Raw genomic sequence first — 17,244 nt, 5'->3', positions numbered from 1 at the left:
AAGTTAATCATCTCACATCTTGGAATATGTGTGTAATGTACTTCTTGTTGACGAAATACATGCTAATTTTGGGTTTTTGAGCTAGCGCCCAACTGACTCCATTTCATTCCTCTACTTGTCCCAAAATCACAGAGTGCACCACGCGGCTCATTGAAGTAGCATGGGCATCGTACACAATGACCGATAATGCGCTGCCAATTGAGTTTTCCATCTCCTCGAAAGTGTCTCTGGTAAAAAGCAAACGGTAGTGGGCGGTCTCACGTGCCGGCTTTCTTTTGATTCGCTCGGCTTTCTCTTCTTCAATGCTGAAACCGTGAACAGTGCCATATCAACGCTTTAGCAACCAGTAAGTAAGAACATTTTGCACAAACTTGTTTTCTTATTGAAGAAAGTAGACTTAGTTTGCAGGACCAGCACATGCCAAAAAATACATATGAAGAGTAACATTTAACACCATCAAGGACATTTTGCACAGGTAATACAGACGTATATATTGTCCTTGAATTGATACATTATGTAACGCATTGCATGATTTCAAATTAACTCTATTGTTTTGCCCTGTGATGCCGACCGTGCACAAATGTATCGTAGTGGAAGATCAAGTTGGCAATGGTATTCATCACCTTTTGCGCGCATGCCGGGCACTCTTTCGCTAGGAGAGGGTGACGCAACAGTTCAGTTGCACGATAGTCTTCTCCAAGGCTGCTGTTGTATGTAGTTGTTGCTACTGCCAGCAACTAGAAGAAAACGTTGCACTGATCGACTAAGTTAATTCGGTGTAATTTTTAACAATATAATATATATTTTAAAGTTTTGTCTCGTTAAATATTGTTTTGCACTGCATCAGTCGATCAATCATGTACGGTAGACTGTTTCTATCGCATGCTTGAGCTGATCACTGTCGTGTAATCAAACGTGTCTGTACGTGAGTAAAATAACTACTAACAGTATATCTTTTATGAAGGCAAATTTATTGCTAGCTTCACATTACAAGCCACATAAGAGAGAGAGCGATGCTTTCCTCATGAACCCCTACGTTCCCCAAGACATTAGCATATGACCAATCAGGATGCAATATGCAAATAACACCACATCTCCCTTTTCAGAGGATAAATGGTACACTGCCTTTGTCTCAAAAAACCTCAAGGTATTATTCTGTCTTTATGTCGGTAGGTCTAAGGGATTATTCTGTATTTTATGTCGGTAGGTCTTTTCCTGTCTAGTTCTTCTGGAACATTTCAACATAGTCATGATTGTAAAATATTTTCTGTAAACTTTAACCCAAAATGCATCTCTCATTTATTTTAACACAAATGTACCCCACAGATAAATTAGAACTGTAACAACTTGACAGCTGTTGTTTTGTCTTGTTTTTTTTACTTTGAGCTCAGTCTTTTGTTGTTGCTCTGATTTAAAAGTTCAGCCTTTGAGGTTTAACTATTGCTCGCCCAGACCTTGTTCTGGATGTAGCAGGTACATCCAGGATTACCTTGGGTGTTGGTGTGTCGGAGTCATGAAGACACTTGAATCTTCTCCTGCATAGCGTTGTTGTTCTCAGGTCCATCCATAGGGATGAGGTGATATCTGTTCCTGTGGACAGAACCGTGGGGAACGTCTCCACTATGTAGGATTGTGGTATTGCATGTTCCCTCAGCACTGTTCCTGTGATTTGAGTCCTTCATCAACACCTGTTTTCCAGGTGGGTGTCTGCTGAGCTTGCTGACCCTGTGACGCTTGTTGAAGCGTTGCTGATCCGCACTCCTTCTCTCCTTTTCCTTTGAGCTGACCACACCTCTGTTTGGGATTGATGGGTCTAGCAGCAATGGGAGTTTTGGCACTGTGGTACGAAGCTGTCGTCCCATCAACAGTTGCGCCGGGCTAAAGCTATTCTGGAGTGGGGTTGATCGATAGGCCAGCAAAGCAAGGTAAGGGTCAGCTGCTTTCTTGAGGAGGTTCTTCACCGTCTGAACGGCGCGTTCCACCCTATGTTGCTTTGCGGGAACTTTGGACTATTGGTGACATGGCAAAATTCATACTCTGCAGCGAAGTCGGAAAGGGGTCTTCCAGAGAACTGAGGACCATTGTCCGTAACTAGGATCTCAGGTACCCCATGGTGGGCGAAGATGGACTTCAGATGAACTACGACGTCTGCAGACTTCGTTAGTGACAGGTTTGCAATTTCCACCTTGAGGAGTAGTCCACCACTAGCAGGTAGGTGGTGCATTTCAGCGTGAACAAGTCTGCTCCCAGTCTTTGCCAAGGTCTCTCAGGAAGTTATGACGGTATATGTGGTTTGTGCCCTCTGATCTGTGTCCTGCAGTTAAGCACAAGTTCGTTCAGTCCTTCGCATCCGCTGAACTCCGACCATCATTTCTGACACATTGTCACTTTTGAGCACACACTGTTGGCTTTGAGTTGTTCTCTCAGATTGTCTATGTAGGAAACACTCGCTGGAAGCTGTTCCATGATGGCATTTACATATGTATTTGTTCTCTCCATGAGCTCCATTTTTGCAGCAGTAGCTTTGGCTTTGACTGGCGCACGTGACAACGTGTCTGCATTCCACAGCCTATTTCCAGGGACATGAGCAATCATATAAGAGTATGTCATAAGTCTCATTCTGAAGCGTTGCATTTGTGGGGGAAGGTTGTCCCAATATTGGTTCCCCAGAAGGCTTTGGAGCGGTTTGTGGTCAGTTTCCAGCTGAAAGTGTTGACCAATGAGAAAGTCTCTGAATCTTTCACATGCCCATATCAGCCCCAGAGCTTCTTTTTCCACTTGAGCGTGTCTCTGCTCGGTCGGTGTGAGAGACCTGGAAGCGTAAGCAACGGGTTTCCATTCCTTGATCTTCTTCAGCAGCAGCACTCCTCCTAGTCCGTAGGAAGATTCATCTGCTGACACCTTGGTCTCTTTGTTTGGGTCAAACAGGGCTAGCACGGGTGTTGATTTCAGCTCCTCCTTCAGCTCTTTGAAGGCTCTGACTTGGTCGGCCCCCCAGTACCAGTGGCTTTTCTTTGAGAGTAGGTTACTGAGAGGTTTGTCCTTTTCTGCTAACTGAAGGATGAACTTTCCCAGTTGGTTCACCATTCCTAGAAAATCCATAGCTCGCTGACTTTGGATGGCTCTGCCATCTCCTCGACAGCCTCTGTCTTTGTCGGATCGGGCTGTACTCCTTTGTCTGAGATACTGTGGCCCAGGAACTTAACTTCCTCCTTTTGACAGGATACATTTCAAATCAAATTTTGTTTGTCACATGTGTCCCGAATACAACAGTGAAATGCTTACTTACAAGCCCTTAACCAACAATGCAGTTTTAAGAAAATCCCTAAAAAAGTAAGCATAACAGATCAAATTAAAGAGCAGCAGTAAGTAACAATAGATGGGCAATGTACAGGGGCTACCGGTACAGTGTCTATGTGCAGGGGGTACCAGTGTTGAGGTAATTATGAACATGTAGGTAGAGTTATTAAAGTGGCTATGCATAGATAATAACAGAGAGTAGCAGGGGGGGGGCAGCAATGCAAATAGTCTGGGTAGCCATTTGATTAGCTGTTCAGGAGTCTTATTACTTGGGGGTAGAAGCTGTTTAGAAGCCTCTTGGGCCTAGACTTGGCGCTCCGGTACCGCTTGCTGTGCGGTAGCAGAGCGAACAGCATATGACTAGGGTGGCTGGAGTCTGACAATTTTTAGCGCCTTCCTCTGACACTGTTATAGAGGTCCTGGATGGTAGGAAGCTTGGCCCCGGTGATGTACTGGGCTGTACGCACTACCCTCTGTAGTGCCTTGTGGTCGGAGGCCGAGCAGTTGCCATACCAGGCAGTGACTCGGAATGGCCGATTTAATTAGGGCCGATTTCAAGTTTTCATAACAATCTGAAATTTTTGGGCGCTGATTTAAATGTTACATTTTTTTAAAATATTTTTTTATATACCTTTTATTTAACTAGGCAAATCAGTTAAGAACACATTCTTATTTTCAATGACGGCCTAGGAACGGTGGGTTAACTGCCTTGTTCAGGGGCAGAATGACAGATTTTTCACCTTGTCAACCTTACAGTTAACTAGTCCAACGCTCTAACCACCTGCCTCTCATTGCACTCCACGTGGAGCCTGCCTGTTACGCGAATGCAGTAAGCCAATGTAACTCGCAAGCTAGCATTAAACTTCTCTTATAAAAAACAATCAATCAATCATAATCACTAGTTATAACTACACATGGTTGATGATATTACTTGTTTATCGAGCGTGTCCTGCGTTGCATATAATCGATGCAATGCTGGGGGATGATTTAACAAAAGCGCGTTTGCGAAAAAAGCACAATCGTTGGAAGACTGTACCTAACCATAAACACCAATGCCTTTCTTAAAATCAATACACAGAAGTATATATTTTTAAAACCTGCATATTTAGCTAATAGAAATCCAGGTTAGCAGGCAATATTAACCAGGTGAAATTGTGTCACTTCTCATGCGTTCATTGCACGCAGAGTCAGGGTATATGCAACAGTTTGGGCAGCCTGGCTCATTGCCAACTAATTTGCCAGAATTTTACGTAATTATGACATAAAATTGAAGGTTGTGCAATGTAACAGCAATATTTAGACTTAGGGATGCCACCCGTTAGATAAAATATCGAACAGTTCCGTATTTCACTGAAATAATAAACATTTTGTTTTCAAATTGATCGTTTCCGGATTCGACCATATTAATGACCAAAGGTTCGAATTTCTGTGTGTTATTATGTTATAATTAAGTCTATGATTTGATAGAGCAGTCTGACTGAGCAATGGTAGGCAGCAGCAGGCTCGTAAGCATTCATTCAAACAACACTTTTGTGCATTTTGCCAGCAGCTCTTCGCAAGCACAGCGCTGTTTATGACTTCAAGCCTATCATCCTAATGGCTGGTTTAACCGATGTGAAATGGCTAGCTAGTTAGCTGGGTGTGCGCTAATAGCGTTTCAAATGTCACTCACTCTGAGACTTGGAGTAGTTATTCCCCTTGCTCTGCAAGGGCCATGGCTTTTGTGGAGCGATGGGTAACGCTGCTTCGAGTGTGGCTGTTGTCGATGTGTTCCTTGTTCGAGCCCAAGTAGGGGTGAGGAGAGGCACGGAAGCTATACTGTTACACTGGCAATCTTATAGTGCCTATAAGAACATCCAATAGTCAAAGTGTCACGTTCTGACCACAGTTCTGTTATTTTATTATTTGTTTTAGTATGGTCAGGGTGTGAGTTGGGGTGGGCAGTCTATGTTTGTTTTTCTATGTTGGTTTTTGTGTTCGGCCTAGTATGGTTCTCAATCAGAGGCAGGTGTCGTTAGTTGTCTCTGATTGAGAATCATACTTAGGTAGCCTGGGTTTCACTTTTGGTGGGTGGGTGTTTGTTTCCATGTGAGTGTTTGGGTCACACGGTACTGTTTCGTTTTGTTCACATCGTTTATTGTTTTGTTCCAGTGTTCAGTTTGTTTATTAAAAAAGTCATGAACACTTACCACGCTGCACCTTGGTCCTCCGCTCTATCCCCAGACGACATCCGTTACACAAAGGTATATGAAATACAAATGGTATAGAGAGAAATAGTCCTATAAATACTATATTAACTACAACCTAAAACCTATTACCTTGGAATATTGAAGTCTCATGTTAAAGGGAACCACCAACTTTCACATGTTCTCATGTTCTGAGCAAGGAACTCAAACGTTAGCTTTTTTACATGGCACATATTGTACTTTTACTTCTCCAACACTTTGTTTTTGTATTATTTAAAACAAATTGAACATTTTTCATTATTTATTTGAGGCTAAATGGATTGTTATTGATGTATTATATTAAGTTAAAATAAGTGTTCATTCGGTATTGTTGTAATTGTCATTATTACAAATACATGTAAAAAAAATTGGCCGATTAATCGGTATCGGATTTTTTGGTCCTTCAATAATCAGTATCGGCGTTGAAAAATCATAATCGGCCGACCTCTAGTTAGGATGCTCTCTATGGTGCAGCTGTATAATCCTTTTGGGGATCGATTTGGACCCATGCTAAATCTTCAGTCTCCTGAGGGGGGAAAAGGTGTTGTCGTGCTCTCTTCACAACTGTCTTGGTGTGCTTGAACCATGTTAGTTTGGTGATGTGGACGCCAAGGAACTTGAAGCTCTCAACCTGTGCCACTACAGCCCCGTCGATGAGAATGGGGGCATGCTCGGTCCTCCTTCTCCTGTAGTCCACAATCATCTCTTTTGTCTTGATTACATTGAGGGAGAGGTTGTTGTCCTGGCACCACACAGCCTGTTCTCTGACCTCCTCCCTATAGGCAGTCTCGTCGGTGATCAGGCCTACCACTATTGTGTCATCAGTAAACTTATTGATGGTGTTGGAGTCGTGCCTGCCCGTGCAGTCATGAGTGAACCGGGAGTACAGGAGGGGACTGAGCACGCACTCCTGAGGGGCCCCCGTGTTGAGGATCAGCGTGGCAGATGTGTTGTTACCTACCCTTACCACCTGGGGGCGGCTCATCAGGAAGTCCAGGATCCAGTTGCAGACGGAGGTGTTTAGTCACAGGGTCCTTAGCTTAGTGATGAGTTTTGTGGGCACTATGGTGTTGAATTCTGAGCTGTAGTCAATGAATAGCATTTTCACATAGGTCTTCCTTTTGTCCAGGTGGGAAAGGGCAGTGTGGAGTGCAATAGAGATTGCATCATCTGTGGATCTGTTGGGGCGGCATGCTAATTGGAGTGGGTCTAGGGTTTCTGGGATAATGGTGTTGATGTGAGCCATTACCAGCCTTTCGAAGCATTTCATGGCTACAAATGTGAGTGCTACAGGTCGGTAGTCATTTAGGCAGGTTACCTTAGTGTTCTTGTGCACTGGGACTATGGTGGTCTGCTTGAAACATGTTGGTATTACAGACTCAGACAGGGAGAGGTTAAAAATGTCAGTGAAGACACTTGCCGGTTGGTCAGCGCATGCTCGGAGTACACATCCTGGTAATCTGTCTGGCCCTGTGGCCTTGTGAATGTTGACCTGTTTAAAGGTCTTATGAGAGCGTGATCACACAGTCATCCGGAACAGCTTCCTGCCTCGAAGCGAGCATGGTAGGCTGGTAGGCTTGTGTCACCGGGCAACTCTCGGCCGTGCTTCCCTTTTGTAGTCCGTAATAGTTTGCAAGCCCTGCCACGTCCGACGAGCATCGGAGCCTGTGTGGTACGATTCGAACTTAGTCTTGTATTAACGCTTTGCTTGTTTGATGGTTCGTTGGAGGGCATAGCGGGATTTCTTATACGCTTCCGGCTTTGAGTGCCGCTCCTTGAAAGCAACAGCTCTCCCCTTTAGCTCACTGCAAATGTTGCCTGTAATCCACGGCTTCTGGTTGGCGTATGTGCAAACAGTCACTGTGGGGACGACGTCCTCGGTGCCCTTATTGATAAAGCCGGTGACTGATGTTTTGTACTCCTCAATGCCATCGGAAGAATCCCGGAACATATTCCAGTCTGTGCTAGCAAAACAGTCCTGTAGCTTAGCATCTGCTTCATCTGACCACTTTTTTTTATAGACCGAGTCACTGGTGCTTCCAGCTTTAAATTTAGCTTGTAAGCTGGAATCAGGAGGATAGAGTTATGGTCAGATTTGCCAAATGGAATGCAAGGGAGAGCTTTGTACGCATCTCTGTGTGAGGATTTAAAGTGGTCTTTTTCCCTCTGGTTGCACATTTAACGTGCTGATAGAAATGATTTAATTTAATTTGTCCATGATTTCATCTGATTTCATTTGTCCATGTTCAAAGTTAAGCCTGCTTTTTCCATCTTCTGCAATGCTAAAAGGCAGACCGTTGAAGTAGTAATGTCCAGAAGGTGTGATGAAGGTTGTTCGCTTAACTGACTCCTTGGCTAGTGGAATCTGCCAGAAGCTCATGTCCGCGTTGAGCTTGCTGAAGATCTTCGCCCCGGCTAATGAGCCAAGGGTCTGTTCGACAGTGGGAAGTATGTATTTTTCTCATTGAAACTGGTAAAATCGACACATATCCACACGTCCCAGGTCTTCTTTGGGACAACCACGATGCCGGCTCACCAGTCCGTGGGCTCCTCCACTCTGGTAGCAGCCTTGAACCCTTGCTTGCACACTAGCTCTTTCTTGACTTTTGGCAGCAATGTCAGAGGAATCCGTCATGCAGTGAATAGGGCTCTGCGCCAGGTTTCAGCTTGATGGTATATGGTTGTTGTACTGTGCCAAGACCGCTGCATAGCTTTGGATAGCTTTCTTTCAGTGTTTGTAAATTAATGCTGTCAGAGTCGAGCTACTAGCTCATGCTTTGTGATCGCTGGTCTGCCTAGTAAAGCTGTGTGTAGATCTCTGATGACATACACGTCCTCCAGTGTCTCCTTTTCTCCTTTTCATAGAACCACACTTGCGATGCCGATCACGTCCAGCGGCACTCTTCCTGGTCCTAGCAGAGGCAACAGTGTCTATTTTAAATTTCACATTTCTGTTCATCACTTGAATGTCAATCATCCTGCTCTTATATTGTTCCTCGGAAAATGCTATCATCCTTTTCTTTGACCCTTGTTTACGGCTCTTAATGACACGTTGGTGATGTCCTTTTTTCCCACAGGAGTGACGCACTACTTCATTAGCTGCACACTGTGCTCTTGGATGGGCAAGGATTTTGAAACAGTTTTGACATTGACTGCTTTTTGTCATTTCATGGCTAGCTTTCTCATGCTGGAATTTCTGTTTCCACTGGCTGCCTTTCTGCATAACTCTATCCACTGGGCACAATAAAGAATGCAAGAAATCCATCTCTTATTTGTCCATACTGTTTTTGCTCGAGGTTGTGTTGTTTAGGTTTAACGTAATCTGCTTCGTCGCCCGTACAGAACATACAGTAGAGTGTTTACCTGTTTTTGCTCGGTAGATGTGTGAAGATTACTCGCCTGACGAAAGCGCTTGAACCTCCTAAGCAATTTGTTCCATTCTTGAGGTTTAGAAAAATCTAACGTCTCCGGCGGTTATATGCTAAATGTAAGGCTTGGGCCTGTATGCGCGAGTATCTGTGACCCTCCCGCTGCACTTTGCATGGGTGGCTTGCCTCTTCCCACTACTGCCGGTGGCTACTGTGCTTCTACTGCGACGTCTTCCATGCCTAATAGCCTCCTCGATTTTCTTCCCAAAACTTTTCAACCAGGTACTGTAAGCTAAGCTCTGTTAGTAAATACACTCGTTCTAGTCCACTTCTGACACCATGTTGTGTAATCAAACTTGTCTGTACATGAGTAAAATAACTACTAACGGTGTATCTTTATGAAGGCACATTTATTGCTAACTTCACATTACAAGCCACATGAGAGAGAGTGATGCATTCCTCGTGAACCCCTACATTCCCCAGGTCCTCATTAGCATATGGCCAATCAGGATGCAATATGCAAATAGCACCCCAATCACATTATCTTACTTTTCAAGTCATTTTACCAAATTTTCAGCCTGGTTTCAGACTAGACGTAACATAGTAAATTAAAATCCTGGACACTCAAATTAGTATGGAATGTTACATTTGGTATGGTTACATAAGACAAAAAAACAAAAGGGGGTTGATTGGTCAGAATGGGTGGCATATAACGTAAATGTCTAGCAACCCAACATTTCAACTACTTTTAGTACTTTTTCGCAAATTTGTAGCTACATATCATGTTAGTTAACCCTTCTCCTAACCAATGTTCCCTCCAAAAAAATTAATCGCTTAGTAGTTTTCAGGTCTGCTGAGCGCAAAACTTGAACGTTGTGAAAGTTCTGTGCAACATCCGGTGCGCGTTTACTGTGAACACTGAGTCAACTAGACTACTGTGGCTATTTGATCATAAGGCAGGCCTACCAGAGTGGCCTATCATCAATGGAGAAAATGCATCCCATAACATTTTAACATGGACATAGAACAGCTATCGTTCAGCCTACAGTAGCAACCAATGTGTGGTTTCATGTTTTGAGAAGAAAAAAAACACGCAGGGCTTGACATTAACCTGTTTAACCACTTGTCCTTCAGGCAAAATAAAATGTATCATTATTCCCTTACCATTATTACAGAGAATCAGACAAATTATGCTACCCAGTTTATTCTGGGAAGTTTACATACAGTGCATTGCGAAAGTATTCGGCCCCCTTGAACTTTGCGACCTTTTGCCACATTTCAGGCTTCAAACATAAAGATATAAAACTGTGTTTTTTTGTGAAGAATCAACAACAAGTGGGACACAATCATGAAGTGGAACAACATTTATTGGATATTTCAAACTTTTTTAACAAATCAAAAACTGAAAAATTGGGCGTGCAAAATTATTCAGCCCCTTTACTTTCAGTGCAGCAAACTCTCTCCAGAAGTTCAGTGAGGATCTCTGAATGATCCAATGTTGACCTAAATGACTAATGATGATAAATACAATCCACCTGTGTGTAATCAAGTCTCCGTTTAAATGCACCTGCACTGTGATAGTCTCAGAGGTCCGTTAAAAGCGCAGAGAGCATCATGAAGAACAAGGAACACACCAGGCAGGTCCGAGATACGGTTGTGAAGAAGTTTAAAGCCGGATTTGGAAACAAAAAGATTTCCCAAGCTTTAAACATCCCAAGGAGCACTGTGCAAGCGATAATATTCAAATGGAAGGAGTATCAGACCACTGCAAATCTACCAAGACCTGGCCGTCCCTCTAAACTTTCAGCTCATACAAGGAGAAGACTGATCAGAGATGCAGCCAAGAGGCCCATGATCACTCTGGATGAACTGCAGAGATCTACAGCTGAGGTGGGAGACTCTGTCCATAGGACAACAATCAGTCGTATATTGCACAAATTTGGCCTTTATGGAAGAGTGGCAAGAAGAAAGCCATTTCTTAAAGATATCCATAAAAAGTGTTGTTTAAAGTTTGCCACAAGCCACCTGGGAGACACACCAAACATGTGAAAGAATGTGCTCTGGTCAGATGAAACCAAAATTGAACTTTTTGGCAACAATGCAAGACGTTATGTTTGGCGTAAAAGCAACACAGCTCATCTCCCTGAACACACCATCCCCACTGTCAAACATGGTGGTGGCAGCATCATGGTTTGGGCCTGCTTTTCTTCAGCAGGGACAGGGAAGATGGTTAAAATTGATGGGAAGATGGATGGAGCCAAATACAGGACCATTCTGGAAGAAAACCTGATGGAGTCTGCAAAAGACCTGAGACTGGGACGGAGATTTGTCTTCCAACAAGACAATGATCCAAAACATAAAGCAAAATCTACAATGGAATGGTTAAAAAATAAACATATCCAGGTGTTAGAATGGCCAAGTCAAAGTCCAGACCTGAATCCAATCGAGAATCTGTGGAAAGAACTGAAAACTGCTGTTCACAAATGCTCTCCATCCAACCTCACTGAGCTCGAGCTGTTTTGCAAGGAGGAATGGGAAAAAATGTCAGTCTCTCGATGTGCAAAACTGATAGAGACATACCCCAAGCGACTTACAGCTGTAATCGCAGCAAAAGGTGGCGCTACAAAGTATTAACTTAAGGGGGCTGAATAATTTTGCACGCCCAATTTTTTTTTTTGTTAAAAAAGTTTGAAATATCCAATAAATGTCGTTCCACTTCATGATTGTGTCCCACTTGTTGTTGATTCTTCACAAAAAAATACAGTTTTATATCTTTATGTTTGAAGCCTGAAATGTGGCAAAAGGTCGCAAAGTTCAAGGGGGCCAATAAACCCGTTTTGTCAACCACTCCACAAATTTCTTGTTAACAAGTTTTGACAAGTCGGTTAGGACATCTACTTTGAGCATGACACATGTTATTTTTCCAACAATTGTTTACAGACAGATTATTTCACTTATATTTCACTGTATCACAATTCCAGTTGGTCAGAAGTTTACATACACTAAGTTGACTGTGCCTTTAAACAGCTTGGAAAATTCCAGAAATTGATGTCATGGCTTTAGAAGCTTCTGATAGGCTAATTGACATCATTTGAGTCAATTGGAGATGTGGATGTATTTTAAGGCCTACCTTCACACTCAGTGCCTCTTTGCTTGACATCATGGAAAAATCTAAAGAAATCAGTCTCAGAAAAGACCCAAGGAAAAAAATGTAGACCTCCACAAGTCTGGTTAATCCTTGGGAGCAATTTCCAAACGTCCGAAGGTACCATGTTCATCTGTACAAACAATAGTACGCAAGTATAAACACCATGGGACCACGCAACCGTCATACTGCTCAAGAAGGAGACGCATTCTGTCTCTTAGAGATGAACGTACTTTGGTGCGAAAAGTGCAAATCAATCCCAGAACAACAGCAAAGGACCTTGTGAAGATGTTGGAGGAAACGGTACAGACGTATCTATATCCACAGTAAAACGAGTCTTATATTGACATAACCTGAAAGGCCGCTCAGCAAGGAAGAAGCCACTGCTCCAAAGCCGCCATAAAAAAGCCAGACTACGGTTTTCAACTGAACATGAGGACAAAGATCGTACTTTTTGGAGAAATGTACTCTGGTCTGATGAAACAAAAATGGAACTGTTTGGCCATAATGACCATAGTTATGTTTGGAGGAAAAAGGGGGATGCTTGCAAGCCAAAGAACACCCATCCCAACCGGGAAGCACTTCACAAAATAGATGGCATCATGAGGCAGTGAAATGATGTGGATATATTGAAGCAACTTCTCAAGACACCAGTCAGGAAGTTACATCTTGGTCACAAATGGGTCTTCCAAATGGACAAGGACTCCAAGCATGCTTCCAAAGTCGTGGCAAAATGGCTTAAGAACAACAAAGTCAAGGTATTGGAGTGGCCATCACAAATCCCTGACCTTAATCCTATAGAACATTTGTGGGCAGAACAGAAAAGGCGTGTGCAAGCATGGAGGCCTACAAACCTGACTCAGTTACACCAGCTCTGTCAGGAGGAATGGGCCAAAATTCACCCAACTTATTGTGGGAAGCTTGTGGAAGGCTACCTGAAACATTTGACCGAAGTTAAACAATTGAAAGACAATGCTACCAAATACTAATTGAGTGTATATAAACTTCAGACCCACTGGGAATGTGATGAAATAAATAAAAGCTGAAATAAATATTATTCTGACATTTCACATTCCTAAAATAAACTGGTTATCCTAACTGACCTAAGACAGGGAATTTTTACAAGGATTAAATGTCAGGAATTGTGAGTTTTTAAATGTATTTGGCTAAACTTCCGACTTCAACTGTAGCTACATGTAGCTTTCGCCTTGATCTCAAAACAAGCGCATCTACTCACGACCCCTGTAAAAACTGTCCAGTTCGAAGTGAATTTCACAGATCCATATATATGGCAATGGTCTATTTGCATACATGTCTACTGCACATCTGATTGGTAATGGCACACCGGTGTGTGTAGAGTACATGCCTGAGTCGTGCCTGTCATTGCAATAGACTTCTACTCCGATGTGTCTGCCTGCAACAAAATCTATCGTATAGTTAGTTTTGCATACTAAGTCTTGCATAGTTCGTTTTGTTTCGGTATGTTACATTGAAAGTGGCTTATATTGTGTTGATTCGATCACAATTCCCACAGTACAGTGAAACGTTGATAGTGTTAATAACTAAGGGGAAAAATTCTAGAAAGTTGAGTGAAGTTCGGTTTTGTGCTTTCCTGTCTACTATTAACACATGTAATTACTTGTCCTCTGATGCACTCATCACTTTCAAATACACTTGTCCTGTCCAAATAGAAATTACCGCTGTCAGTTAAACAATCAATTATGTTTTTGTCTCTCCTGGGTGCTTTTGCTTCAGCATAATGACAACTTTATCACAGACAAAGGAAATCTTCCGGAGAGCAGACGCTGTGTGCTTTGACGTGGACAGCACTGTTATCAGAGAAGAAGGCATTGATGAGCTAGCCAAATTCTGCGGGGTTGGAGATGCTGTCACAGAAATGTATGTTGTGTAGAAATTCGTAATGATTTTAAGTGCGCTGAAATGCATGTTTCTTTCTTCTCTCCTTTCTTTATCTAGGCCCATCTACATTCCCCTGTACATTTCCCGTGCCATAATTTTCTACGTGTTTCTTTCTAAATGTTAAATTTGCAACATATTTGTTGAGTACATTGAGTTTTTCTCATTTCAGGACTCGCAAGGCCATGGGGGGGTCAGTGACTTTTAAAACTGCTCTGACAGAGCGCCTGTCCATCATCCGATGCTCGAGGGAACAAGTGAACAAACTGATAACTGACCACCCTCCTCAGTTGACGGCAGGTATTAAGTAAGTGGTTGTTGATTTCAATTTGTCAGTCTTTTTTTCCCACTCAACACTATTTGATTATTAGCAGAGGCTATGTTAATTTGATCATAATACTCACATAAAATGGTTGAACTAGTAGTCTCTTCAAGCTCGGCGTCTAACCTCAAGTTACACAATCGCTTATGAAACCTGTACTAATTTCTGCATGTTGTAGAATAAATGTACACATTTCTGTACATTGTCCAGGGAGCTTGTTGATACTCTGCACCAGCGCAATGTGAAGGTGTTCCTGGTCTCTGGCGGTTTCCGCTGTATCGTGGAGCATGTCTCCACTCAACTCAACATTCCCCTCCATCACGTGTATGCCAACCGCCTCAAGTTCTACTTCAATGGTAAGATCAGAGCAGTATCAGAATCACCTCTCACACTGTGGAAGGGATGAAGTGTGGGTGATGACAGTATGATCATTCATGTTTTAATATTATTGGTTATTTTGGTTTGATGGCTGGAAGCAAAAACGGGTGGCCATCTTGTTACTCTGGTATCCCTGTACATTTGATATTGGCACTGACTCTGTATATAGCTTCCTCTCTTGTTTCTTAATTCTCGTTTGCTTTAATATATATATTTTTTTATTTGTATTAGTTATACTATTTTGATATTGATTACTGCACTGTTGGGTAGAGCTTGCAAGTGAAGCATTTTACTGTACTTGTGACAATAAAACTCGAACTGGACTTCAGAGGGCTGGTTTCAATCAAGCAAGCGGTAGATTGGCCTCTACAGGGAGGAATTCTTTACTAATTTGTTGTTCAATTTTCCCCTTAGGTGAGTTTGCTGGCTTTGACGAGACCCAGCCCACATCTGAGAGTAATGGGAAGGGGAAGGTGATCAGCATGCTCAAGGAGAAGCACGGCTTCAAGAATGTGGTGATGATCGGTGATGGAGCCACAGACCTGGAGGCCTGTCCCCCTGCAGTAAGTGTTGTCTTGTCAATAGATTAAAAGACAGGTGGCAAGCTAGTATTTATAGCTGTTATTTATGTCATCTCCGGTTTTCTGTCATGGAATACTTTATTGTCCATTTTGTGGAGGAAATTTGTATTCTGTTCCCAACACCCCTAGACACCACAGAAACACGCACACAACACATTTTAGGTGGAACACAGAGTCAACAGCAGTGCAGTGCCTCTGGAGGAGTTAAGGGGGTTTAAGCACCTTTTTTAAAGACGCAGCTGCAGGGGTGTATTCACTAGGAACCAAACAGAAGCAACTGGATTGAACCGGGGAGGAATTTACCTGAATTTGTCGAATAGAAACTCGTTCCCATTGCAAAACGTTTTGCTACGGTCTGCGACTAATGAATACATCCCAATACTAGATTGTCAGGTGTTAAAGGCAGCTATAATGTAAAGTAACACTGGAATAATGGACACTGGATGTCTTTTAATCTTTTAACCTCTACGGGGGCGGTCCCCCCTGGCGGGGCGGTTGAGCAAACATAGGCTAATGTGATTCGCATGAGGTTGTAAGTAACAAAATAAAATCCCAGGACATAGACATATCTGATATGGGCAGAAAGCTTTGTTAATCTAACTACACGGTCCAAATTACAGTAGCTATTACAGTGAAAGAATACCATGCTATTGTTTGAGGAAAGTGCACAATTATGAACTTAATTGTATTAATAAACCAATTAGGCACATTTGGGCAGTCTTGATACAACATTTTGAACAGAAATGCAATGGTTCATTGGATCAGTCTAAAACGTTGCACATACAATGCTGCCATCTAGTGGCCAAAATCTAAATGTAAATAATACATTATGGCCTTTCAAAGATGATGGTAAAAAGAAAAATGCGTGTTTTATTTCTATGTGTTATCTTTTACCAGATCTAATGTGTTATATTCTCCTACATTAATTTCCACAAACTTCGAAGTGTTTCCTTTCAAATGGTATCAATAATATGCATATCCTTGCCTCAGGTCCTGAGCTACAGCCAGTTAGATTTGGTTATATCATTTTAGGTGAAAATTGGGGGGAAATGGGTCGGATCCATTAATTTTCACAATTATCCTAACCACATTGATTTGTTTTTCAGAATGCATTCATTGGATTTGGTGGAAACGTGGTTAGGCAGCAAGTAAAGGAGAGAAGTTTGTGGTACGTCACAAGTTTTAGAGAGCTGCTAAAAGAACTGGAGAAGATTTAACAACAAGGAAATACCATAACCTGAACCCTCTTACAACTATTGTTACTAATGCTAACATCTGTGTTTTATTTCCCCCTACTGGTGTGCCTTTTATGGTTTTATCTAGTGCACAATATTTTTTTATTTCCAGTCAATAGATTTTTTTAAATAAATGTTTACACTACAATAGTGTCTTCTTGGGTTTGACCCTTGTTGATTTTTATACTAGATAATAATAAAAAAAATAAAGTTAACTAAATGTTATCCCTTTTGTGGAGGGTTTTGAGCAGGGTTTGAGTCCATTCGATTTCATTTCAGTATGTTCGTTTAATTCCTGAATTCAATTAATTGAATTGGAATTGAACCGAACCCTGCATTTGTGTTTTTTTTAACTGCACTTTTGTGGTTTTGTCCTTATGTCAAACTTTTGTGGGAAGGATAATAAAACTACTGCATTTTACAATATATGCCATTAAATGCCTTTATAGATGTAAATGTTTTGCAATTGACACTAATAATAGTAAAAGTGTAAAATGCAGTTCTGAGTATGTGTGGTCATTTACTTGTTTGTTTTCTTTGTGTCAACAGCACAACTGCCTCTGATAGTATCATCCACTAAACAATGGCATAACTACACAGTGAGCTCAAAGTATTGGGACAGGGACACAGTTTTTGTTGCACTTTGGATTTGAAATTATACAATGACTAAAGTACAGACTGATCGTTTTAAATTGAAGGTATTTTCATCCATATCGAGTTAACCGTTTAGAAATGAAAGCATTTTTTGTACATTGTCCCCCCCATTTTTAGGG

The 17,244-nt window shown here is 42.0% G+C and overlaps 1 protein-coding gene across 4 annotated transcripts; it reads left to right on the top strand.

Annotated features, from left to right (window-relative positions):
- Window positions 1-191: 191 nt before the first annotated feature.
- On the top strand, window positions 192-16,970 carry LOC110507713 (phosphoserine phosphatase). Of its 4 annotated transcripts, none has more exons than XM_021587913.2 (6): window positions 192-346; window positions 13,794-13,937; window positions 14,128-14,262; window positions 14,488-14,633; window positions 15,070-15,218; window positions 16,343-16,970. In XM_021587913.2, the coding sequence occupies exons 2-6, from the start codon at window positions 13,798-13,800 to the stop codon at window positions 16,451-16,453; spliced, it is 681 nt and encodes a 226-aa protein (XP_021443588.1). In that variant the 5' UTR covers window positions 192-346; window positions 13,794-13,797; the 3' UTR covers window positions 16,454-16,970. The 4 variants fall into 4 exon arrangements, with proteins under 4 accessions (XP_021443588.1, XP_021443589.1, XP_021443587.1 ...); XM_021587914.2 differs by having other exon boundaries at window positions 199-346; window positions 13,778-13,937; XM_021587912.2 differs by having other exon boundaries at window positions 297-475.
- The last annotated feature ends 274 nt before the right edge of the window (window positions 16,971-17,244 follow it).

Source organism: Oncorhynchus mykiss, chromosome 27 (assembly GCF_013265735.2).
Source record: "Oncorhynchus mykiss isolate Arlee chromosome 27, USDA_OmykA_1.1, whole genome shotgun sequence".
Lineage (NCBI taxonomy): Eukaryota > Metazoa > Chordata > Actinopteri > Salmoniformes > Salmonidae > Oncorhynchus > Oncorhynchus mykiss.
This window is presented reverse-complemented; position numbering and strand designations above follow the sequence as displayed.

What these genes read in the sequence shown, in the direction of transcription:
- LOC110507713 (XM_021587913.2), top strand. Translation starts at nt 13,798, where the DNA reads ATGACAACTTTATCACAGACAAAGGAAATCTTCCGGAGAGCAGACGCT. An exon ending in GGAGATGCTGTCACAGAAAT is followed by an intron (nt 13,938 to 14,127) that starts GTATGTTGTGTA and finishes TTCTCATTTCAG; the next exon opens with GACTCGCAAGGCCATGGGGG. An exon ending in CCTCAAGTTCTACTTCAATG is followed by an intron (nt 14,634 to 15,069) that starts GTAAGATCAGAG and finishes TTTTCCCCTTAG; the next exon opens with GTGAGTTTGCTGGCTTTGAC.